The sequence below is a fragment of the Triturus cristatus genome, chromosome 3_2 (assembly GCF_964204655.1).
Source record: "Triturus cristatus chromosome 3_2, aTriCri1.1, whole genome shotgun sequence".
Lineage (NCBI taxonomy): Eukaryota > Metazoa > Chordata > Amphibia > Caudata > Salamandridae > Triturus > Triturus cristatus.
In genome coordinates this window covers 60,431,529-60,458,118 of record NC_140584.1, presented here as the reverse complement: position 1 = coordinate 60,458,118, position 26,590 = coordinate 60,431,529, and the positions used below count along the sequence as shown (strand labels likewise).

The 26,590-nt window shown below is 47.9% G+C and overlaps 1 protein-coding gene across 2 annotated transcripts in view; it reads right to left on the bottom strand.

The window, feature by feature from the left end:
• ACAD8 (acyl-CoA dehydrogenase family member 8) overlaps nt 1-26,590 on the bottom strand; it is a 262,307-nt gene that overhangs the window by 28,339 nt on the left and 207,378 nt on the right. The window contains exons 7-10 of one of the 2 annotated variants that reach the window (XM_085647236.1): nt 9,057-9,192; nt 8,865-8,962; nt 7,912-8,064; nt 3,685-3,787 (exon numbers count right to left, since the gene is read on the bottom strand). In XM_085647236.1, the coding sequence (XP_085503362.1) occupies nt 3,685-3,787; nt 7,912-8,064; nt 8,865-8,962; nt 9,057-9,192 (490 nt within the window). The remainder of the gene's footprint in view (nt 1-3,684; nt 3,788-7,911; nt 8,065-8,864; nt 8,963-9,056; nt 9,193-26,590) is intronic. The other variant, XM_085647237.1, reaches the window with a different exon arrangement.

The window sequence follows — 26,590 nt, the reverse complement described above, 5'->3', positions numbered from 1 at the left end:
TACCCTTGCTGGGTGAGTCCCTCAGACCTTGCTGGTCTGCACCACTGACTTTCTTCACATTCCACGAGACTTGCTGTTGCCAAGGCTTGTTGGGTCCAATCCGGTTGCTGACACCTCAGTAAGCTGCAGACTTCGTGGGACACTCCGATTCCAGCTCCTGGTCGTCGTCGAAGCCTCCTGGACCTCGTGGCTGAAGAGTCAAGACACCCGTGAATCACCTGAAATCACCCGACTACCGTGGGCATCCATCTTCCTGGCCCCGGGTCACTGGCAAGTGACTAAACACTGTCCCTTCTGCTTTCAGGTCTTCCTTTTCCTGAATCCAGCCTTGGTTTCCACTGGACACTTCTCCAGTATTCACAAGCAGCAAATCTTCTTCGGCTTCCATTGAAAACGACGCCACGACCCGACACCAAAAGACACCTATGCACCCGGCTTCTCTGGGTGAGGTAACTCGTGCACTCCGGTGTTCCTGTGTGTGTTGGCCCTCGAAGTACTTACCTTGTAAGTGACTTGCTTGCAGACTCTTCCGAAGCACCCTAAAACTTTAAAAATCCAACCACGACTTGCTCCATTGAAATCAATAGGGAACCCGCGGCGGTGTTCTCACACTACACGCGTCTCCCGTGGGTCCTTTACTTACCTGCCTTGGGTGGATTAGTGAGGCCCCAGCGATTCTAAAGGCCCTAGGCCTTGTCCCCTTGCAAGTCGACATTCCTAAACCTCTTTTTTAGTATATGGTCTGGTACGCCCCTAGGGCCCCAGCCATATAAGTGCTTAATTTGTAGTGAAACATTGATTTGTGCATATGTTCCTGACTTCTAATCTCAAAGAGATTAGTAGAGTGTGTCTAGAAATAAATACATATATATTTTATATATATACCTGTGTGGTGTCCTTTCATTTGGTAATTCAAGAGATTATAAGGTAAAACAAGCTGCTTTACATTCCTCTGAGACTTAGCCTGAAGGCTGCTCTCCACAGCTACCACTAGGATAGCTTTCTTTAAAAGGTTGTCTTAAACCTATCTACCATAAGAGTCGAATTGGACTGGTGCAAGGTGGCCACTATAACTAGTGACCAGCATATGCCAGGCCAACTTCTCACAGCACCCATTTCCATTGGCACTTTAAACATCACTGCCTCACTCGCTATGCTTGTTTTCTATTAAAAAGCCCATCACTCCACTGCTTTTAGTCTCCTTTCCATGGCTTATTTGCGTAAACGTTATACGGTCCCTCCATAGCTTTAGAATCCACTGCCAATTAGTACCACAGTATGAAGTCTTCTTGAGCATCTTTATTGTGTGTGTAATGACTACTGCCCCCGCTAACTCTTTGCAATTTACTTTTCCCAATTTTTTCTACTCGTCATTTTTTCCTATCATTATAAAGTCACCACAAGCAAATGTTTACAGACATCACAATGCTAATGTCCTGATGATGATCCAATATCTTTCTGTAAAGGATCGAAACGCCGTCTACCTCATACACTTTTATCATTTAAGATTGAGTATGTGTTAAGATGGCTTTTCTCTAATTTGTTTGTTATATCATGATTACCTTATACAAACAACCACATGCTGCCTGAGCCTTTCTGTTTCCTTTTTGTTATGTGAGCTCTAGGATGCAGGCTTGTGTCCCACTATAAACATTTTTCGATTCACCCTTCTTATGTTTATTTTTCATATTTACATATTAAATTACCCGTATCCTGCTGGATAACGGTTAAGATATAGCCCTGATTGGGACTATATTTATTGCTCTCCTATACTTTCTATTTGCCCAGGGACCACTGTCTCTTGTAACCGCCGCTCAATGCAGCTACTGACTCCAGAGCAGAGAGTCAGCGGAGTCAGTAATAGGAAAAAGCCCTTCAGCACCCCGCGGTCCGATCTGACCACCGCAGTCAAATGAGGGGCCACACCCCCGCTGGCTCTGGCTCCTCCACCAGAACACAGCCTGCAGCATGACCAGGCTGCTAATCACGGACCGTAAGCACTGCCGTCTGAAAATGGCAGCCAAATATCCACCGGTACCATTGGCTGGGATCAGGGCGTTACAATGCCTGTTTCATGGCAGGGCCAATGAAAGAGAGCACAAGGCAAGAGAGTCACCAAGCCACCAGCTCCATCCTCAGCTGCAAAGTCAAGGCTGTAAGTACATTGGGCGGGTAGAGGGTGAGAAAAGAAAGAAAGCTTTGAAGGGCGTGCCCCGCGAACCGATGAGGCGGTAGATGTCAGGGCAATTAGGCAGTGTAAATAGCGAGCATAGGCAGCCCTCCACACACACACACTCCAAGTCCGATCTGACCACCACAGTCAACCAAGGGGAGACACCCTAGCAAACCCCTAGCGCCTCTACAGAAGCATCACCCGCCAATCCCACGCATAAGCAGAGAAGCCCAGGAGGAGGGAGTGAAGCTCCCGGTACTTGTTTCCTAGACGCGGAGAGCCCCCTCAAGGCAGTACAGGAAGCAGGAGAACCCACCTCATGCCCAGACTCAGCTGCCGATATCAGTGAGGGGGGCCTCTCCCTGGCGGAACACACTGTGCCAGGTATGCCCAGACGTGAGTCCTGGGGTCAGTACCACTGGATTCAAGTTAGCCTGGCTGATGAGGACAGATGCCCCGAAACCGAACCTAGGATGCTTATTTCCGGTCCAGGGAGGACCTGGCTTGGCAGTTCGGGCTGGACTGTTCTCATGAGGCACAGGGCCAAGACTCATTTGCATATGGCCGAGTCTAAACTGGGGTGGCATGGTGAGTAAAAGAACAATGGATTTAACCCAGATATCTTGACTGGAGGTGAATGTTTGCTTTGCTCTGCATTCCGTCCATCATCTGTGTGTCTTTTGCTTTCTCGCCCTAAGTGCGCCGGGTATGCCCCGATGTGAGTCCCAGGCTCACTGTGCCTCTGGATTAAAGCTAGCCTGGCTGATGAGGGGTGATGCCCCGAAACCGGGCCCAGGATGCTGGTTTCTGGTCCAGGGAGAACCTGGCTTAGCAGTTCGGGCTGGACTGTTCTCATGAGGCACAGGGCTAAGACTGATTTGCATGTGGCTGGGTCTAAACTTGGGTGGCATGGTGAGGAAGAGAACAATGGATTTAACCCAGATCTATTGACTGGGGGTGAATGTTTGATTTGCTTTGTATTCCGCCCATCCTCTGTGTGTCTTTTGCTTTCTCTTGACATCCGGCTTTAAAATTTTCCATAAAATATAAACTGGGAGCACCGGTCGCATTCCATGCCAATCAAGTGTGTGTGTCCGGTTAAAACAGTAGAACATCAACCAACCAAAGCAGAGAGCATCTTCAAAGGATTTCACTGTGTAAAATATGGATTCCCAGAGAGGCAGTCAGGTGTGATTCGAGCTACTGACTCAGCAACCAGCCTAGAGTCCACCTTTCCACAGCCATGTTAGCAAGGGCAGTAGCCACCCTCCACTGAGTGAGGGCACACTCTGAGCACATCTAATGGCGAGCACAGTACCGACATACAAAAGGAGGTTACAAAATGAGACTAGGACTGTAACAACCAGAGAGATTAAAAAGCGAGAGCACAAGAAAGGTAAGGAAAGCAGTGGAAAGAGAGGCAGCAGTCGCGCTGATGGGGTGGACAGTGTAGGAAGATGCAGCGATACAGGAGGAGTTGTTCAAAGACAACCTAGTTATGACAATCTCACCTTCCAGGATCTGATGCACCCGGATATCCCGTAAAAACTGTTGCACAGCGTAGTCCTTCAGGTAGCCGTAACCCCCATGCATCTGTAGTGCCTGGTTACAGATCTACAAAGAACGGGAGAGGTTCTTGAAGAAATTGTTATGGCTTTACAAATTAGTAGGTTAAACCCGGTTGCCATCTTCAAGCCGGAGAGGTTATAACAGTGTTGGAAGCTTATTTTATCAGGAATATTTATCAATGTCAAGACCTGAGCCATGTCGCCTTCTCTTTAGGATAGTCACCCAAATCATATATTTATACGTTTTTGGTTATTTAAGATGTTATGGTTATTTAATGAGCCAGAGTTTATTCCAGACTGAACATCTTGAATGTGTTAATCTAGTATGAACAAACGTTAGAAAACCAGCCTTATACGTTTGATTGTACACACTAATAAATTTACATAAGGCATGAGAGCATACCTTTACATGCATGTATTTACATAATATTCTTGCTGGAACATGGTCTATTATGATGGCTTTGCGATAACATGTACAGCTCTGTCTGATGTCCCCCAGTAATCAGTCTAGCCATAAGACACACAGTAATCCCATTGGGCCGGTCACCCCTTCGCACCGTGCACACTCCTCAGGAGTGAGCCCAGGCTGCCCCTCGTTGCCACCAGCGCCGCCGCTGCCAGCAGCTGTGTTCCTGTGCACCGCTGATTGGTGCTCTGACCCCGCCTGCGCCGCGTTTGTATTTCGAATCCGATTGTCTGTGTATTTCTGCTCCTTGTTTTCTCCTGTGCCCCGTGTAGTTTATTTTTTGTTCCTCTGTATTTTTGTTCCCCTCCTGTCTCTCCCGGCCCCTGCCGCGCTTCCCGCCACCTCCCCGCTCCCCGCCGCTGCCCCCTGCGGCCCCGCCCCCTTCCCTATACAGCCCTTCCCATTCGCCGCCCCGCTCCCGCCTCCCAGCTGCTCCTCCCTCGCTCCGCCCCCCCACTCTCCACTTATGGCAGAGTGGCAAACGCGCAGCGTTGACGCGCAGCGGGCGCCCCCTAAGCGCGCCAAAGGCGCGCCAAAGGTAAGCCCGTCTGCGCCCGTCCGCGCCTGGACCGCGCCCAGTGCCAGGACCCCTGGCCCCCGCAGTGCCCACCCCACCCGCCGGACGTACGACGCCGCCACCCTCAACGCACTCAACACCGGACGATCCCCTGGATGCTACCGAGCCACCCCGAGACGCACCCACGGACCCTTCAGCTGCCACGCCTGCAAGTTCACCTGCACCCGGACCGGCACTGCACCAGCACCCACCAAGCCGAAAACCAGCAGCAACCACCTGAAGTGCATCCTGCTCAACACCCGCTCCGTCCACAGACACACCGTTCAACTCTGGAGCCTCCCCTGACGTCGCCTTCCTCACGGAAACCTGGATGAACGACTCCTCAGCACCCGACATCGCCATCGCCATCCCGGACGGATACAAGATCACCCGAAGGGACCGCGTCAACCAGATGGGAGGAGGCATCGCCATCATCTACAGGGACACCATCCGCATCAAGACCAACACCGACGACACCCTGACATCCGCCGAACACCTGCACTTCCAGATCCACACCGACCCCAAGACCACCCTCAGAGGCACCCTCATCTACCGACCCCCGGGACCACGCACACAATTCAGCGACGACATCGCCGACTTCATCAGCCCACACGCCCTCCCCTCCGCTGACTACATCCTCCTCGGAGACATCAACTTCCACCTGGAGAACAACAACGACTGCAACACTACCACCCTGCTTGACAACCTCGCCAACCTCGGACTGAAGCTGCTGGTGACCACCCCCACCCACCTTGCCGGACACACACTCGACGCTGTCTTCTCATCCAGCAAGGACATCGTCTTCAGCCACACCACCGAACTCCACTGGACGGACCACAGCTGCGTCCACTTCACCTTCAGAAGAACCACGATCCACCACCACCAGCAACAGGTTGCTCGTAGAAGCTGGAACAAGATCACAGCAGACCAGCTCGCTGCTTCCCTGAGCCAGCACCCTCCCGCCAGCTCAGCGAACCCCAGCCAGGCCGCCGACAACCTCACGAAGTGGATCAGCAACTGCGCGGACGAACTCGCCCCACTGAGGACCCCGCCTAGCAGACCCAGCAGCAAGAAGGCCCCATGGTTCACCGACGAACTCAAGAGCTCCAAGAAGAACTGACGAGCCCTCGAGAAAGCCTGGAGAAGGGAGCCAACACCGGACAACATGACTGCCCTCAAGCTCGCCACCCGAAAGCACCATCAACTGATCCACGCCACCAAGAAAACATCATTCAAGGACCGGCTGGACAACAACGCACACAACTGCAAGGAACTCTTCAACATCGTGAAGGAGCTCTCCAACCCCAACGCCGGAACCAACGACATCACCCCATCGCAAGACCTCTGCAACTCCCTCGCCTCCTACTTCCACAACAAGATCGCAGACATACACAACAGCTTCAGCACACAACCAACGCCCCCCACGACCGCACCAACGCCCCCCACCACCACCCTCAACGCCTGGACCCCGATCAACACAGAAGACACCACCCGCACGATGAACACCATCCACTCCGGATCTCCGACCGACCCCTGCCCTCACCACATCTTCAACAAAGCCGACGCTGTCATCGTTCCCCACCTGCGGGACATCATCAACACCTCCTTCGACACCGCCACCTTCCCTGAGAGCTGGAAGCACGCCGAACTCAGCGCTCTACTGAAGAAGCCAACAGCGGACCCCACCGAACTCAAGAACTACCGCCCCATCTCGCTCCTCCCGTTTCCAGCCAAAGTCATCGAGAAGACCGTCAACAAGCAGCTGGCCGCCTTCTTCGAGACGAATGGTTCCCTCGACCCCTCACAGTCTGGCTTCCGAGCCAACCACAGCACCGAGACCACCCTCATCGCTGCCACCGATGACATCCGAGCCTTGCTGGACAACGGAGAAACAGCGGCCCTCATCCTCCTAGACCTCTCCGCAGCATTCGACACTGTCTGCCACCGCACCCTAGTGCAGCGCCTCAGCAACGTCGGAATCCAGGAGAAGGCACTGGAATGGATCATCTCCTTCCTCAGCGGAAGGACACAGAGAGTCCGCCGACCACCGTACAAGTCAGAGGCCACCGAAGTCATCTGCGGCGTCCCTCAAGGATCCTCGCTCAGCCCCACCCTCTTCAACGTCTACATGAGCCCCCTCGCGGCCATCGCACGCCAACACAACCTCAACATCATCTCCTACGCCGACGACACCCAGCTGATCCTCTCCCTGACCAACGACCCCGCCGCCGCCAGAACCAACCTCCACGAAGGGATGAAAGACGTAGCCGAGTGGATGACGACCAGCCGCCTGAAACTAAACTCAGACAAGACGGAAGTCCTCATCCTGGGCTCCTCGCCCTCCGCCTGGGACGACTCCTGGTGGCCCCCCGCCCTAGGCACCGCACCCAATCCGACAGACCACGCACACAACCTGGGCTTCATCCTGGACTCCTCCCTCTCCATGACCAGACAAGTCAACGCCGTCTCCTCATCATGCTTCAACATCCTACGCATGCTACGCAAGATCTTCCGGTGGATCCCCACCGAGACCAGGAAGACGGTCACCCAGGCCCTCGTCACCAGCCGACTGGACTACGGCAACGCCCTCTACGCCGGAACCACCGCCAAGCTCCAGAAGAGACTCCAGCGGATCCAGAACGCCTCAGCCAGACTCATCCTCGACATCCCCCGACGCAGCCACATCTCCGGACATCTGAGAGACCTGCACTGGCTCCCCGCCAACAAGAGAATCACTTTCCGTCTCCTGACCCACGCACACAAAGCCCTACACGACCAAGGCCTGAGCTACCTCAACAACCGCCTCAACTTCTACGCTCCCAAACGCCACCTCCGATCGACCAGTCACGCCCTCGCCGCCGTCCCCCGCATCCGAAGAGCGACAACAGGAGGAAGGTCCTTCACCTACCTGGGTGCCAAGACCTGGAACTCCCTCCCTCCCGACCTGCGCCTGACCCAAGACCACTTGTCCTTCAGGAAGAAGCTCAAGACCTGGCTGTTGGAGCAGTAGCGCCCCCCCCCCCCCCCCAAGCGCCTTGAGACCCTCCGGGTGAGTAGTGCGCTCTATAAATGCCTTGATTGATTGATTGATTGATTGAATGATAATCTGCCATATGCATCTCGTCACCCGCCTTTTCGCCCTGCTCACCGCAAAACATTCATCCGTGGCGAACAGCTTTGCCATGGAACAAAGTGCCACGGCGTCGCTGCGCTCCTCTTGCAAGGCTTGGGCAGCTGTCCGCACCATGAGCCGTGACGCCACAAGGCGGGTGGCCATCTCTGCCAGCTTAAACTGCAGATACTGTGGATTCAAGAAACAAGATGCATCAGGCACTATCCGAATTTACATGGAAGCAAGTTGCATCAGTGCTGAAGTTCCTGGCAAACCGGCAGCGCTTTACCTGTATGACCATAACAACAGCTGGTATAACCACATAAGGCAATCAGCTAGTCCCTCCATGCATACTAAAAACTAGAAAAACACAGGCATACTATACACAAAGTTGGACAGACGCATTTAAAACTACAATATGGAAAAGGAATTTGAGTTCAGGTTTCAGGAGAAGGCCGGCAGCTGAGACTTTAGGAGAATGCACAAAGGGGAGCTTCGAGATGAACCAATAGGTTTTACCCTCCGATAGCATAACATGGTGCTTTAATGTGAGAAAGATTATCCTGGCTGCAGCAGAAATGCTCCAGTTGAGGTTTTAATCATCTACACCACATGCTTGGGAAGTAGTTAAAAGAGCAGGCTTTACTTGTACTGATTCAGGAAGTTACAGAAGCATGGATGCCAGGAGTGAAATACCAGCTCAGCATGGGCTTCTTGAGTGGCTCAGAGATGCAAGTTACAGGAGTATGTAAGGAAACTCAGAGTATTAGGGGGTGTTTACTAGGGAGAGGGGAAGAGTCCTGGGTCAGGCTTACACTGAGGGTCGGGCAGGGAGGACTGAGTGATAATGTGTGTAGTGCAATCCAGGAAGCAAGAAATATCTTGGTGAGACAAGTGCAAGAGAAATTCCGGGAATTATGCACAGCGGTAGAAGAACAGTACAGTTTCATTAAATGAAAAGAAACAAAGGGGCATCATTTAACAGTCACCTGATTATTAGATAGGGGTTCCCCAAACTGCTTCCGGACAGCAATGTGATCGCGTGCCAGGAGAACAGATGCATGCGCTGCGCCCAGGGAGCAGGAGGCTGATAGGAAAAAGATGGACATCGTCAGAGGGTTCTGTCAGCCAGAAAGGGGAGATGAGCGGTTGAATAACTTCCTACCTGTCATGTCCCTCACCAATGTTTATCCTCCCACCATTCAGGCCCTTCATGGCGATGCTGAACCCCTGGCCTTCTGAGCCAATCCGGTTGGCCACGGGAACAACGCAGTCCTCGAAGATGACAGCTCGTGTTGGCTGAGAGTTCCATCCTACCTGGGAGAGAACAACGACTTCGGTCACATCACTTGCGACTATAAACTTTAAAAAACACTGTCGTTTTATAGGGTATGCAAACTTCTAGCAATTGTAATGGAGGAGAAGACTGAATACCAAATGCATACTCACTCACTGATAATCCCATCACTTTATTGCAGGTGATGCGGAAAACCCTGCCTATGAAGGGGTGTAAAATGCTCACCTGATAGAGTAGACATTAAGTGTCTGGTTATTCCAAGGAATAGGATAGAAGCAAACGAACAGCATGTGGTAGGTACCGTTACAGTTTTTGCAGGTAATTAAGAATGTTTTAATTTTTTTTTATTGCTTTTCAAACAAGGTTAGACATTAGTGTACACAGTAGAACAACAGTTCAGAATTATCACATTTCTACATTTACAAATAGGATGGACTGTTCCTTGGAACAGTCCAACTGTTCCAACAGTCAGAAATAACACAGGAAGGAGGGGAAGGCGTGGGGAAGTTACTCAGCTATTGCAGTAATACAAACAGATTGAGGTTCAGCAGCTCAACTCTGGGCTGGATTAATCATCGGGCTGCCTGTGTTGTCCAGTCCCATCGGTCCTTCACGAGGAGCACTCACCGTCTCCGCAGCAGCTCCACCTTGACCCTCAACCTCATCAGCACTCACATTCACACTGGTCTCCACCTGAGATGCCAGGTACGCCTTCAAGGGACACTATGTATCTTTGGGGCATGCGCGCAACGGCATCAATTCCCAATAGTTATTTAATTGCTCCTGGCAATAGGCTGTGTCCTTGGGCCATTCAACAACCTTCTGCGTAGTACGTGGTCCCCAGCACATCGCCACATGGCAAGCAATCGCAGCAATGCAGTCAGTTCATGTTCCTCCAGAGGTGTATCTTCTCGCATCCCAAAAGCGTGACTGCGGGGAGCGCCTCAGCACAGTTCCCGTGATCGCTGCCAGGGTCTAAAACGCTCCATCCCAGAATCGCTGCACTCCCGGGCAATCCCATGCAAGCCATTCTAGGGAGTCATGCAGCTTGCATCTGCTAAAAAACCCACCTTGTGTAATCTCTCGGAATGCGGTATAGTCTATGAAGGTAGTTAAAATGCATCGGACAGTCTAACTGGGAGAAAGTGTGCGGGACTAGGCACAGCAATAACGCCATTGGTCATCATAAAGGGGGGACGTCATGTCCGCGTCCCATGCTTTTAGTCCGCAGGGACCGGCACCAACGCAGCCCCCTGCAAATAGTCTTGTGATCAGTCTATGTTGTGAGGGAGGTGTGATAACCGTCTCAAGTACCTGCAGCACAGATGACGCCTCTGGAAAGGAGTTGTGGGTTGGCCTAATAGTCACTCTTGGTTGATAATATGTGAACATGTCTAAGGGGGACCCGTCGGCATCTTGCAGTACCATTTGTAGAGTTATAAATTTGCCATCTGGGTATACAGATCACATAGTTGTGCATTGTATGTTGCATAATCGAGTGCCTGCATCTAGTGATTGGTAGCAAGGAGTGTCCTTGGAGTGGCACTAATGGAGCAAACAGGTGTTCTAATTTAGCACATCCTCTTAGCTCCCTCCAGGCCCACACCGTACACACCACTGTATCGATCTGCACTTCAGGCATTTGTGAGTTTGGAAAAGTACCATTGGTATGGGACATGGAGCAGTCACATCATGTCCAGGGGCAGTATAGCCCTGAAATTTAGTGGGATAGAGCCAATGGTGTGCAAAGTGCGGCTGAGGTCTGTAGTAGTATAAATCCATATCAAGTGCGCCCAACCCCCCTGCTCCAAAGGAAGCATCAATATTTCCCAGGTGCTCCGAGGTTCCCTTCTAGCCCACACTAGGGGCACCAAACTTGACCTGATCTGTCTCCTAAAATAAATCAGTAGATGCAACAGCAAATTTAATAAATAGGTACAACAATTTTGGGAGAATTGCCATTTTGTCAAATGCCAACCTTCCTGTTAAAGTTAGTGGAAGTCTCCGAAGGCTTACTAAATGGCCATCTAGCCAGGTCATCAGGAGTCCATAGTTACTCTTCCATAGTTCATCTATGTCTCTACTGAGCTACATCTCGAGGTATTTTACTGGGCCATCTGCCCATTCGATCTGGCATTTGGGAGAGAATTTTGCGGACACGTTTGTCAAGAGGAATAGGACAGAGTTTACCCAGTGTAAAGTAATTCTTGATAATCTCCAGAATCTCGTGAATTCCCTAATCAGCAGGTCGAAATTGATCAAAGAGACTTGAACGTGTAGTGTGACATAGTCAGCATACATGGAGACCACTATTCTGTGAGGGCTGAATGCAAGTCCATGTTGTTTATGATGCTGACGAGCTGCAAGTGGCTCCATGGCTATCTCAAACAAGATCGGGGACAGGGGGCACCCTTGACGTGCCCCCCTAGTCACCACAAAGACAACCCAGTTAATTGTAAAAAACAAGCACTAACTAGCAGTTGCGCCAGGAAAGCGAATAGATATGACCACGCCAAGGAGTCAAACACCTAAGTGGCATCTAACATTCCAGCCGATGCACTCTGGGACGGCTCAATGGTGTGGAGAAGGGCAAAAAAGGTTCGCAGATTGTGTGAGGTGGATCTGCCTGGCATGAATCCAGACTGAACCGGACGGGCCACAGTTAGTAATAGTGGAAGTAGTCTCGAGGCGATTAATTTGACCAATATTTTATTTCTCCCGCTCCATATCGACATGCACTGGTTTCCTAACTCGGGTAATGTGTTTTCCCTCTGCGCCGCCTCTTCAAATTCAGCCAGTTTGCCGCGTATGGCTGCTAGCATGGTCATGCTGTCCTCCGAAAAGTAAAAGAATTCCTATTCTCTTATTTCCTTATCCAGCCTGGTCGACTTCCCCTGCAGTGCACGGAGCACCCCAGCCAGCTTGGCGATGCAGTTATGTAGTACCACCTTAAACGCCTCCCAGTGTGTGGTACGTGTCATCTTGGGTTTATCATTATGCTGAAAGTATTACGCTATTACAGTCTTACTTTCTTCCCTGAACACTTGGTCGTGCAAGACCCTCAGTAAAAGTCTCCAGGTGAAACACACACAGGAATGGCCGTTATTACGAACTCAAGCAGGACAGGGGTATTGCAGTAAAATTTCTGAAGCAGGTGGGAAACTCTTGAGGTACACACATCAACATCGCGCAATGTCAACCAGTAGTCTATGCGGGACCACGTGTTGTGCACTGCTGCTATACATGTGCCTTCCGAAACGTTTGGATGTCGGGAGCGCCAGATGTCAGTCAACTCAATGTCATCTATAATAATGTTTTGGAACTGCGATAGATTTGTGCAACAGAAATACGTGTAAATTCCTGGGGAAAGGAAGTACTGAAATCCGATGTTGCATTTTAAGTATAGTGTTCAGAATTTATTTATTATCATACTTACAATTAACCAAAAGAACAGCAGACACATGTTTCATCCAAATGGCCAGCAGGCCAAGAGCTTTCTCAAGGCAAAAGAAACCTTCCATGGATAGTATCAGAAAGTCTTTGTGATTCAAGGTTGTTGCAAGAATGCTGCTTCTGTATAAAGGAAAGTCATCGGGTTGAGGAGGGAGTACAGTCTCTGCGGTCCGGTGAAGTGAGATCTACAATAATGCGCAGTTGGGCCACTGCTCCCACACGCGGGTGCCCTGTATCACTTGATCTATCCACATTCAAATCTAGGACAACATTAAAAACTCTGCCCCATAAGATTACGCCAGGGCCCAGAGAGCTGGCCAATCACCACATCTCTGCAAAGAACTGGGTTGGGGTCATAAACATTGGGTCCATACCCTGCAATAAAGTTTATCGGGTGGCACTGCAGAATCCCAGAAAGCAGCACATAGCGTCCCTGCAAGTCTTGCACTACTTGCCTTGTGTGCCACAGTAATAATTTACGGATGATCATAGTCACACCGCACACATAATCAGAACAGTATGCTACATGTTTTTAGCCCACTCGTCCCCGCCCACAAACGTGTCTTCCGTAAGATGCAGCTCCTGCAGAAAAAAAATCTTCTATTGAGTAGCGCTGCAGGTAGGCCAAGACATGCTGAGCCTTATGCCGGTCATTTAGAACTCAAATATTTCAGGTTAGGACCTTAACGGAGTTCATGTATGAAAGAGAACTTCCAACGGATATTGCGCTGCATGGTAATTTAGAGCACCTAGAGCTTGCCCCGCATCATATATGTAAGGCCTGTATACGGAGTAGTTAAAGGAAAAGGGACAGGTAAACAAAAAGGGCAAACACTCTACTTTAAAACCATTAACCTAAGAACATTCACTCCACCTCTCACACTAAAGCACCCCCAAACAGGCCAAATTCGGTTAATCCTCCCTGTTGACAGTCCCCAACAGTATAATAGAGAACATCTCCAGAGACTCATCCAGTGAAGGCAGACTAGAAGTGCTGTCTGCTCCCAGCGAGCCAGGTGGCCAGAGGAAATAATGAACATGGGGGGGGTGTAAAGGAAAAAGTCATAACAAACAGGAGATTCAAGGGGACAGTCATCAACATGCATCCCCGCACATCCTCCTCTGACGAGGGTGCAGCACTGTCCACCAGTGTACGTCTTACCTCTCTAATCAGTGACAGCTTAAGGGGAGTGCGGATCATACTGTACCTTGTCCATTTGGTCATTCCACCTCTTAGGGGTGACCGCACACCACAAGGCAAAATCAGGGTAGGAGCAATGGCTCTCACTCATACAGGGCCAAGCCAATGAAATGGGGCATGGAGCCTCACAGTGGCACAAATAGTCCCAATGAGGCCTCTCCGGGTGCCTGCCAATAGTCCTCCACCGTTCACAGAAGAACCACTACCGAACAGGAGGATTCTGCCATCAGTTTATATGCTCCAGAGTTATCATTGTTCTTAGTGGAGCATCAGTCTTGTGCAGCAGGGTCATTCAGCTAGTCATCTTCATTTAGGTGTCCCAGGTCTTCCCTGTGGCCAGTTGGCGATGCTCCTCCAGTCTTCAACGGAATGGTCTTGGCGAATTTTACTGCAATTTTAGGGTCAGTAAAGTAGTGTGTCTTCCCTTGGTGCAATATGCGCAGCTTTGACGGGTATATTAGAGAATATTTCGCCTCTGTGCACTGGAGGGTACGCTTCACTGGTAGGAATTCTTTCCTAGTGCCCTGTACTGCCAACATAAAATTTGGGTATACAGACACTTCATTTCCCTGGTATCGCAACGGTCGTCTCTCGCTTGACTGCCATTAACACCACATCTTGATCACTAGAATTCAACAAATGGCTATTATAGGTCGGGCATAGTTCTGGGGGGGGGGGGGGGGGGGGGGGGGCATGTCTGTCTTCTGTGTTCGAGTGAGAGCTTCACTTGTTTGGCATCAGCTTTGCCCATCTTCTGCTAGTCAGTTCACTGAAGGAGGCTCTACGACCACTAGTGCAGTATAGGAGCTGATCTCATGAAATCCCCCTTCGTCGCCAGGGTCCTGCCACTCCCTATCAACTGGTCCACAGTGGGCACAAGCAGACCACCAGCGCTAGCACCGTGCTTAACTTCAAATCAGCAATGACAACCTGCTTCCTGCCCTAGTTCTGGAGTGCGTTTCAGAGAGAGAGGCGCGCCACTCCCGGTATGCAGCCGGCCCTCGCCTCACCGCGGCTCCCTGCAGGACACAAGTAGGCCAGGGATCCACAGAGAAATGGCGCTGATGCAATGCAGAGCCGCACCATTTGCACTGAACGCCCCAGGTAGCCTGTGTCACCTACTCCTGTGTTTAATTTGTGGCGGTAGTGATCCACCCTCGGGGTCGCAGCTCATCACGTCTCATTTAATGGGTAATCAAATATGATCTCCGCTACAATGAAATGGCCACAGAGCTGTTATTGGAATGGCCCTGGACAGCCCAGTCAAATCTTCTTTACCACTGTGTCAGCTTCCAAAATGTCTCCTCAGCAGTAAATACAGATTTGCACTCGTCTTCCCTGCACTCCAATGTAGCACTCAATCACGAGCTTCAATTCTCATATTAGCTGCCCCATCATGAGGCCGTGCATAACCTGTCGTGTTCTAATCAGCTGATCGGACACAGGCTTTCTCGTCATGCCACACTCCCAGCACACTCACCAGAGTGACTTTAGGCCACAGGCAGCAGCGATGGGCCAGCGCCTGCTACAAAGGCCGAAATCCAGTCGCTCAGATCCTCTCAGCAGCGTGCCGTTATACGTGGTCCCCAGGCCTATGTTTTGGCATCGGCGCCCTCAGGATCTCCTCCAGGCACAGTGGCGTTAGGGAGCAGCACCACTTCCAGCACCCTCAGGCCGCAGGTAGACTGCCCCCAGCTGCCAACTGCTAGCCACGTCGTCTAACAGGCAGAGGCACAATCAGCAGGGGACCCGCAAGCACTGCCGCTTTCCGGTATCGGCCGCGTCACCGCCCAGCCTCACCCTCAGGCTCAATGCTGGCCCGCCGCCCAGCCCTCTCTCATGACGCGATGAACAGCTCCCGCACTGCCCTGAATCAAGGGTGATACAAAGAAGTAGACGCTACGAAGGTGAGTGTAGAGTCCTTTATTCCTCGCTCCTCTCTTCATCAATTCTCCCTGTCACCAACATTCTAATGTCCCCTTCAGGGACTTGGAACAAACCATTTACTGTAGGGGTGGTTCGGGAATATACCAACTATCGGTCTGCTGGTCATTAACATGGCATATCATGGAAAACACATCGTAACACATCTTCCCCCTTAATGTAAATGAACAAAGTTAAACAATGCATAACTAACTACATTTCTCTACTTATACTTAATAAAATCTTTGTGCCACCCTGGAGCGCTGCATGTTCTTCGTGTGACAGGTAACCCCTCGATGTCAAGGTTATGTGGCATCTCTGCTTGGTCATTCGGTTGGCTGTGTGAGCTTTGCAGTTTCACTAACCTGTCCATGCTCCACATTTGGTCATTATCTAATATGGCTGTGTTGTTCCTTATACCCTTGATGCACATTGGTTTTGAAAACTTGGTTTCACCCTCGCACCTCCTTGGCACCCTAATACATACCCAGTTTCCCACTTTCCACTGTGGAGCTTTGGTCCCATGTTTGGTGTCATATTGAGCTTTGTACCTACTTTGATGTGCCTCAATTTTGTCCCTGAATGCGTGCTTGTCCATTGTGACGTGGGACCCCCCTCCTAACCAATACGGGAAGAATTTGGTACCTGGTTTCCTCCCTCTCATCGCTGAAAAAGGAGAAACTCCCGTGACCGAATTAGGAGTGGTGTGATAAGCCCACAACATTTCCTGTAACGCTTGTTCAGTGGGTATCCTGTTTACCACCGCCAATTGTATGCACCCTTCAACCATGCGGGCCATTCTTTCCACTAAACCATTCGCCCTGGGACAGTATAGTGCTGTTCTCAAGTGTGTTATGTTAAGTTTACTCAAGAAGTCTGTCATGGCATGGGACGTGAATTGGACCCCATTATCCGTTACCATTGAGGACGGTATGCCCTCCTGTGCAAACGTGTCCTTTAGAAACTGAATTACAGATATGGTCGTTATCTGATGGACCATTTTGACCACCGTCCAGTGGGAGTGGAAATCAACTAGAACTAGTGCAAACAGTTTCCCCACCCCCTTGAAGTTGAGGGGACCAATGATGTCTAATGCAACTTTCTCCCATGGTTTATCCGGTACAGCTACAGGGGACAAGGGTGACTTCCTGGTCATTCTAGACTTGTCACTGTTGGAACATGTGACACAATTTTTAACTTTAGCCTCCACTAACGAGTCCATCTTGGGGAACCAATATCTTTCCCGTAACCTTGCCTCCGTCAAGCTCCTGCCCAAGTGGCCCTCATGTACAAGGTCAATTATCTTGCCCCTCATGGTCTCTGGTGGAACTATTTTGTCGTTTCTGAATAGGATTCCTTGATCCACGTTCAGCTCAAAACTTATCTCCCAGAATGGTCTTAATTCTGCATCAACCTGATCAGAAGAATCAGGCCAATCCTTTATCGTGTGGTCAATGATCTGCGTTATGTTAGTGTCTACGTTCATGCACTCTAGCCATTCCTGTGTGGTGATGGTGTCTAAACTGAGCTGGAAGACCGGGTAATCAGGAGTCTCAAATTGTTCCTCTTTGTCAATGGGGCTTCTAGATAGGAAATCAGCTGCCGAATTTTGAATACCCGGGACGTATCTGATTGTGAAACGGAAACCCTCTATACCCAGCAGCCACCTAGCTATGCGGGGAGTATTACACGAGTTATTCTTCGGGTTAAACATGAAAATTAGAGGTTTATGATCGGTGCGTAAACCAAATTGAATGCCCCACAGAAAAAATTTAAAATGTTTCACTCCCCAAAAACAAGCCAATGCTTCCCTTTCCACCACCAAATAGTTCTTCTCAGCTTTGGTAAGTGACCTTGAAGCAAACGCGACAATTCTCTCTTAGCCCTCAATAATTTGTGAGAGCGTCGCTCCTAATCCTTTCCCACTAGCGTCCGTAGTAATAAAGGTTCTGCAGTTGTGTTCAAAGTTACACAAAAATGGAGCAGATAGTATGCCTTCCTTCACTCTCTGAAATGATGTCTCATGTTCCTCTGCCCACTGGAATTACGTGTTCGTTTTTGTGAGGTCCCTCAGGTTGGTAGTTAGATCCGCAAAGTGGTCTACATATTTTGCCATATATTCGGCCAACCCTTAAAATGATTTAAGTTCATCTTTGTTCGTAGGTGCAGGCGCATCTCTTATTGCTTCCACTAGGCAATGTTTAGGTTTGAAACCATCTTTTGAAGTACAATGTCCTAAGTATTCCACCGATTCCACGCCGAACTGACATTTCTCTCTCTTCAGTGTAAGTCCTGCGTTTCTGAACCTGGACAGGACTTGTCTTAAAACATTGTCATGTTCTTCCACACTGGCACCGTACACTAGGACATCGTCTTGGAAACAAAGCGTTTTCGGCACCCCTTTTAAAATATGTTGCATAATCCTTTGAAAGACCCCTGCCGCAGAGGCCAATCCGAATGGCATGCGACAGAACATGAAGGTGCCCATGGGCGTGGTGAAGGCAGTGAGCTTTTTAGAGTCTGGATGTAACTCCACTTGATGGTATGCCATGGAGAGATCCAGAACACTGAAGCATCTAGCCTCGCTCATGGTGCTCAACATCTCGTGGATGCGGGGTAAGGGATGCCTCTCCACTAATATGTTGTTATTTAGATCTCGTAGATCTATGCACATACGAATGTCCCGACTGTGACCCTTCTTGGCAATGACAATCGGGGCGACCCATTCAGAACAAGCCACAGGTTGAATGATGTTAAGTTTCTCCAACCTGTCTAGCTCCTTCCTCAGTGGTTCCCACATACGATGTGGAATTGGTCTTGTCTTGTGAACCACCGGTGTAGCATTTTGTTTCAACTGAATTTTGTGCTGAAAGTCCTTAAGCAATCCTAAGGTCTCTGAAAACACTTCTGGAAACTCACTTGCAACGTTTCCGCTCTGACCTGAAGGATTTATTACCAACACTTGTTCCGGATTGTTCGGGTCTAATTTGATTCCTAGCTCTCTTTGATGTTGCCATCTCAGAAAGTTTGACCCATTCACTACTACATAAACGTTTCCTACTGTACGACGGCCTTTGAAAGAAATAAGCGCTTTAAACATTCCTTTCATAGGTATAGGATCCCTATTATAGCCGCTAGGAGCAATATCTGCTTTATCCAGCTTGTCTTGCCCTTTTTCCAAAACAGCTTGAAAATCCGCGAAGTTCACCAGGGTGAAAGGAGAGCATGAATCAGCGAACATTTTAACACTCTTCCCATCGAAAGACACATCACATACAGGGTACCCCTGCTGCTCTTGAACATCCCCCTCCTTGACTTGTAACACAATTTTCTTGACCTGCGTTGGCGTTGCAGTGACTTGGCTTGTCCCCATTTTCTTTGGAAAGCACCCACAAACCCTAGCAAGATGCCCCTTCTTGTTGCATTTCCTGCACCAAGCCTGCCTGGCTTGGCAGTTGAGATCATTTGCCAAGTGATTGTTGCTACCGCAACGATAGCATTTTAATTTCCCACTCTCCGCATTCATTGTCTGGCTACGCCAATTGTCAGTTTTCTTTGACGGCTCACTTTTGATCTTGTACACCTAAGATTCCTCCTCTAGATTGGCTATCTCTGATATTCTCTCACTAGTCTCCGTTGAATTTATTTATTTTATACAGATTGCCGTGTGTTCAATCGATTTCGCAATTTTAACTGCTTCCAGGAGATCCGGTTGTTTCTCACAATTTTCTTTGTATTTCTTTGTTGTTTGTACAGCGTACCAATTCATCTCTGATTAGTGAGTCATTGAGATCATTGAAAGCACAAAGTCTGCTCAAACCTCTGAGAACTGCAATGTAAGTGGATACATTTTCTTGCTTGCCCTGCGCCCTACTGAAGAATTTGTGTCTTTCCAAGACTATATTAATTTTGTCCCCAAAGTGACTTCGCAACTTAGACAACGTTGTTTCATAAGCATCTTCTTCTTCTACCTCAGGCTCCGGTAGTGACTCAAAAATCTTCCTTCCACTTGAACCCAAGTTGTGTAGCAATATATGCTGTTTCCTGAAAGCACTGAACTTTTCCCCTCCTATTGCCACTAGATAAGACTCAAATACTTTCTCCCAATCTTCCCATGGAATGGTCGGTTCCCCCATTTCATTCAAGAATGTCGTTGGTTGTAACATGCTGGCAGCCGCCATTGTGGAAGGGAGGGAAAATAACTATGTTGAAATTTGTGATGTACACCTAATCTCTTCGTTAAGACACTAGTGTTGCGCAATCATTAGGTTTACCTGAGCTATTGTTAAGTCACCGCGATGTGTAACCAGCACTCCAATGTAACCTGTAAGATTATGTATGTGCAGGCCTAATATCATTATACAAGGAACCAACAATCAATTTACATGAAGCATATGGTGCCTCAACAATGCAACTAGCAGTAATGTGAGTTGGAACGCCCCTCAACAATTGCATATATTGTAAGATAATCTAGCTGAGGGTGGCAGTGTCAGTGGGGCGTCAGTCACTCGCTAATGCTGCGTGGCAAAGAGTGCAGAGGATGATGCGTGCTATGCGGCGAGTTGCAGTTGTGAACAGCTTTCGACCGGTTGTATGAAAAACAACTGCCTCCCTTATGACTTATACTGGTGTGCGCGAAACACGCAATGGAGTGCGTATCTCCGCAGCATATCAACAGAATAGTGGAAATTCACAGAATAATGAAACGTAACGTTGCTAATGTCATATGAAAGCGTTATATAAAGAAAGGCCAAGGAGTGCGCATCTCCGCTAGACTACCGTGCCAGCATTGCGATGTAATAAATAATGAATTAAGTGAGCTTTCCTTACAGCTGTACTGGTGTGCGTGTCACCGAAAGAATGACTTGACACGCAACGGAGTGCGTATCTCCGCAGTATACCATTCAATTTGAGGGAACAACTGGCCCTGGACGTGAATGGCACTAAACCTTTCTTACACTAATGGTGTGCGTGTCACCGACAAGTTAATTAGGCACGCCAAGGAGTGCGTGTCTCCGAAGTTGAAGTTCACCTTACCGGCACCCAGGCACGCAGAAAGACTCACTGGAACGTCGGCGGCGTCAGCTCAGCGAGGAAAGCTTCCTGAGGTAACCAGGCAACAGGGCGCTAGGCGGAGACAGTGTCTCGCAGCTGACGGTGCGCAGGAGGAGTCGCCTCAGGAGTTCCCAGGCAAGGAGTTCCCAGGCGCGTCTGTGACTGCAACTGCAAAAGTCAATGACACGCCACAGCCAGACTCTATATCGACACCAGCGAACAATCACACGATGTTCCTGACTGGCTATGAAATCGGCTCCTCAGGATGACGATGATGCGGCAATCACGGCCCCACAGTGAAGAAAGGCACACAGGACGAAGCACCACAATGTTCTTGATCGGCTTCTTAGTGACAGGCACACCGGCAGGAACTTGATCGATGCGCCTTGTCAGAGCCAGATGAATAGTGCCTCACGCCAGCCGCCTCGTAACAGAAGCTTGTGTTGAAATAATCCTCACGGACAGGGGACCACAGGTTACTGCCCAGGATCTCTCAGGAACCAGTCCTCTCAGACACAAGAATGTCCCGCGAATACAACGTCCAGAAGCGACCTACGGGAACAGCTGATGGAGGATACGCAGAAGGGGAGGAGCAAGGCACATCTGTCCCCTTACACAGATCGTCGCCAGTGATACAAAGAAGTAGACGCTACGAAGGGGAGTGTAGAGTCCTTTATTCCTCGCTCCTCTCTCCATCAATACTCCCTGTCACCAACATTCTAATGTCCCCTTCAGGGACTTGGAACAAACCATTTACTGTAGGGGTGGTTCGGGAATATACCAACTATCGGTCTGCTGGTCATTAACATGGCATATCATGGAAAACACATTGTAACACAGGGCAAATTAAGTTTGTTTGTGCCACAGGATATCATAGACACAGTCAAGGGCTTTTGACCCCATATTCGTAGGATGAGGGATTAGTGCTCCGGCAGGCAGACACACTAATTTGCTGCCATCATGCGACCGGACGCTCTCGAGCGCCTTCAATTAAGCATGTAGAGTGAAGGAGTGAGTGAAGGATTGAGTGTGAGAGAGAGAGAGAGAGAGAGAGAGAGAGTGCGAGAGAGAGAGTGAGAGTGAGAGTGAGAGTGTGAGAGTGAGAGTGTGTGAGAGTGAGAGTGTGAGAGTGAGAGAGAGTGAGAGAGTGAGTGTGAGAGAGAGTGAAAGTGAAAGTGAGAGAGTGAAAGTGAAAGTGAGAGAGTGAAAGCGAGAGAGTGAAAGTGAGAGTGAAAGAGTGCGAGAGTGAGTGAGAGTGAGTGAGAGAGTGAGTGAGAGAGTGAGTGAGTGTGAGAGAGTGAAAGTGAGAGAGTGAAAGTGAGAGTGAAAGTGAGAGAGTGAAAGTGAGTGAGTGTGAGAGGGAGAGAGTGTGAGTGTGTGAGGGAGAGAGTGTGAGAGTGTGTGAGAGAGTGTGAGAGTGAGACTGTGTGAGAGAGAGTGTGTGAGAGTGAGTGTGAAAGTGAGAGAGAGTGAGTGAAAGTGAGTGAGTGAAAGTGAGAGTGAAAGTGAGAGAGTGAAAGTGAGAGAGTGAAAGTGAGAGAGTGAGTGAGAGTGAGAGTGTGTGTGAGAGAGTGTGTGTGTGAGTGTGTGTGAGAGTGTGAGTGAGTGTGAGTGAGAGAGAGAGTGAGAGAGAGAGTGTGAGTGAAAGTGAGTGAGTGAAAGTGAGAGAGTGAAAGAGAGTGTGAGAGAGAGTGAGTGTGAGTGAGTGTGAGAGAGAGAGAGAGCGAGTGAGTGTGAGAGAGAGAGAGCGAGTGAGTGTGAAAGAGAGGGAGAGTGGAGATCCCTCGTGTGCACCCGGTAGAGCCGCTCCTCCCAAGTAGCCAGCACCCTTCACTAGAGTTTCAGCAATTCCAGGAGCGGGACACCAAGGCATTCGCCTAACGGTGGGGGGGATGGAAGCTTTCAGTTTGGGCGATTGGAACACAACAGAATCGGGCACCATAATCACAGTCTGAAATCCTGTTCATTTTAAATCGTGGAAACGGAAGAAAATATTTGCCCTGGCAGCCGGTGTGGATGATTGAGATTTCAATGGCTTACATTTACAAGGAGGTTAAATCAAGTGGATTCGTAACATGACCGGACTGCGGAAGAGACAGTAAGAAGCATTGACATTTTTTTATCAATTTGAAAGGCTGCACAGACTGTGGTGTTTTAGCCAGTTTTTGAACGGAAAAACTTTATAACGGTTCTTGCTCGAACAAGAATGGACAAATTCATTGGTGACACTAGAGGCACTGCTTACTTTATTTAAAAAGTGCATTATGCGTTGTTTAAAGTTGCATATTAACATCTGTAATTTCTTAGGCTAAAGAGAAGTGGCTTTTGAAGTATGATTTGTTTGATGCGCCGCAGATTTTTCGTTTATTTTATTTACACAACTCTGGCTAATCAGAAAAGAATCTAAGTACAAATGTTAAGAACCGGTGCACTTTCTTTGGTGGGAATAACACTCAGGAAATGAACTTGCTATTTTAGCATAACGATTCACTGAGTTAATTTATTAATGCTTATGAGTGCAATTTCGTTTATGTTCTAACCTGCAATGATCTCTATATGGTGCCTATAAAGTGACATCTTCGAGCATTTAATTTGAAATACGGGCAAGATACCTTTCAGTATTTCGTTTATGTCCATGCTTTTGAATTTACATATAAGTGGTTTCAAAATTGGTGCTCATTAGGTGACAAAGGCTGTAGAACTCAGCCGAAACGCGTCCTGTCTGTTGTGGCCTGATGGAATAAATGGAATTCCTTGCATCCCAGGGTGCCGTGATCACCCCCAAACTTTCCTAATCACTAGTGGACACCATGCCACTTTTTTGGCAAAATATCATGCAGATTGGACAAACGACACCAAAGTTGTAGCCAAGTCAAAAATAACGATATATATATATATATATATAATCAGCCTAAGGATTTCCACGGCAATTTCGTATTGTGAGACTGAAAGAGAAAGGGAGATGAGGGAGGCGACACCCTCCCTTTGGCAACTTCGCATTCCAAGTATGTACTTTGAGCGTGGCAGCTACCAGCATTATGCTTTTCATTTTAAGGGTGCACTGTAAAGACAAAGAATATACACGAGACTTTGGCAGCAGAAATAATGCTATTCAGCATATATCGAACTTTTGCCATATCGTACTGCAACAGCTTTAGTGCATTCTGGGGCCCGAAGTTATTAAGAGGGCCATGTGACCACTGGGGCTACAAATCGCAACTGGGACTTTAAATATAACACTCACCTGTGATAAAGGCATGACGCCGAAACGCGTAGGAGTAGAGAAGTGTTTAAACGCTGCCACGCATTCAGATGAATAAATGTCTTCATGGAAACAAGACGAAGTTGGGCTCTGTGGTTTCTTCGTTGATTTGAGCAGGATTCTCCAGTCCTGTCTTTTTGAGAGCCCGCCCTGCAGGGTTGGGGGCCCCCAGTAAACTGGAGCCTCTGTGCAAGCATATATATATATATATATATATATATATATATATATATATATATATATATATATATATATATATATATATATCAGTGAAAAAACCATAGGTTTCACACACGTTATAGTTAGGAATTAGCATTTAAAAAACCTTAGAAATTCAGTGAAAAAAACCATAGGTTTCACACATGTTATAGTTAACTGGACATTTTACTCGTAAAAAACCATTGAAATTGCCCCGTTATAGTTAGTTCAGCTAACTATAACTCGCGCGCCCGCAATGCACTGCTGATGACGTCACATATTACATCACTCATGACATGGTCAGTGACATCACTCATGACATCACTGATGACATCACTGATGACATCATCCAGTGAATGTGTGTTTTTCTGAAAATTAAATATGTTTTATATATGTATATCTCAAGGTCGATGGAAGAATAAATGGGTATATAAGTGTCTAAATGGATGAATTGTTTTTGAAAAATTGATTGTATTACTGACTGATTAAGTGTATCTTAGTGAATACATGGCTTAGTGAGTAATGTTTAAATATGTAAATATCTGTATCAGTCTCTCACTTTGTGTATAAGTGGCTGCATGGGTTGGTGTGTAGCTACATGAGTGTCTAAATAGGTTATTAGTTGGTTTTTTGAGTATCAGTATGAGTGTGAGTGTCTGGTTCGGTGAGGGGTATTACGTAGTGCATGGGTGCATGAATGAGTGACTCATTGTTTGTATGTGTTGAAGACAGCATGTGTGCAGGACTGTATGGGTGGATGAGTGTATGTATGGGTGTGTTAGTGAGTGAATGACTGTCTCAATAGTGTCTTTATGTGTAACTACATATGTTTTAAACTAGTATATGTGACTATTGGTGTATATATGTGAGTATATGTGAGAGTGAGAGATTGAAAGAGTTCCTGTATGAATAAGTATGTGTTTCTATAAGTGATTGTTTAAAAGACTAAGTATATGTAAGTTTCCGTAGAAGTAAGTGTGGTGGTGTGTGTATAACTGTATATGCAAGTAAATGTATGTTTGATTCTTTATTAGCATGACTAACTATGTGTGTGAGTACCTCTATGGATGAGTGGCATTGTGTAACAGGATGTATACGTGTATGAGTACATATGATGAGTGAGTACATGTATGAGTGACTGTATAGGACTGTTGGTGAATGAGTGGATGTGTATTTGGATCTTAGAATTACTGTATAGGTTGTTGTAACTGGTATTGGTATGTCCATTGTTTTTAAAATTTTAATTTCTATTTTTGATTGTGTGTATCAAAGGTTATATTAGGGGAAGAGGAGGTCTGCCACTCTATCACAAGGATGATGTCATCAGTGATGTCATCAGTGATGTCATTTGAGATGTCATCAGTGATGTCATGAGTGATGTCACTGACCATGTCATGAGTGATGTAATATGTGACGTCATCAGCAGTGCATTGCGGGCGCGCGAGTTATAGTTAGCTGAACTAACTATAACGGGGCAATTTCAATGGTTTTTTACGAGTAAAATGTCCAGTTAACTATAACATGTGTGAAACCTATGGTTTTTTTCACTGAATTTCTAAGGTTTTTTAAATGCTAATTCCTAACTATAACGTGTGTGAAACCTATGGTTTTTTCACTGAATTTCTAAGGTTTTTTAAATGCTAAGTCCTAACTATAACGTGTGTGAAACCCATGGTTTTTTCAGTGAATTTGCAAGGTTTTTTAAATGCTAATTTTGTTTTTTTTCTTCTATTTTTTTAAACATATTTTTATTTTAATTTTCTATCCTTTTTTAAAGACTATGGTTAAATTTTTAAAATTCTATAATATGTTTTTTTTAATATATTTTATAAAATAAACATGTAAAATTTATTAGCAATACATTTTTTCCTTTTTGTAAAATTTTTTTTTAGTACGCGTACCGTAAGCTTACGGTAAGCGTACGGTTTACGCAACGTCCGTAATTTATCTACGCTGTTTGCGTATAGTTACGCAATTTGCGTAGCCGCGCGTCCTCCGCGTGGGACGCGTACGCGTGTACGCTACACGCGCACGTTACGCGGAAGTGTCGGGTAGTGACTGTTATGCGCATGCGCGCAAGCGCGTGTCTTTTTTACGCGCACGCGCACTTTTACCGTAAGCGTACCGTAAGCGTACCGTAAGCGTACGGTAGGTCATGTGATCATGAAACACAACTTTTGATTGGTTGAAACTACTTTCAGTTCTAGAACTCTCCTACACCACACCCATTCCCCTCATTTCTGCTTGTGATCCCTTGGGAGAAGGAGCTGGTTTGTCTTTGGGATACGATGGCAGAACAGCAGAGCTCTTCTGAGAGTGAGGCTAG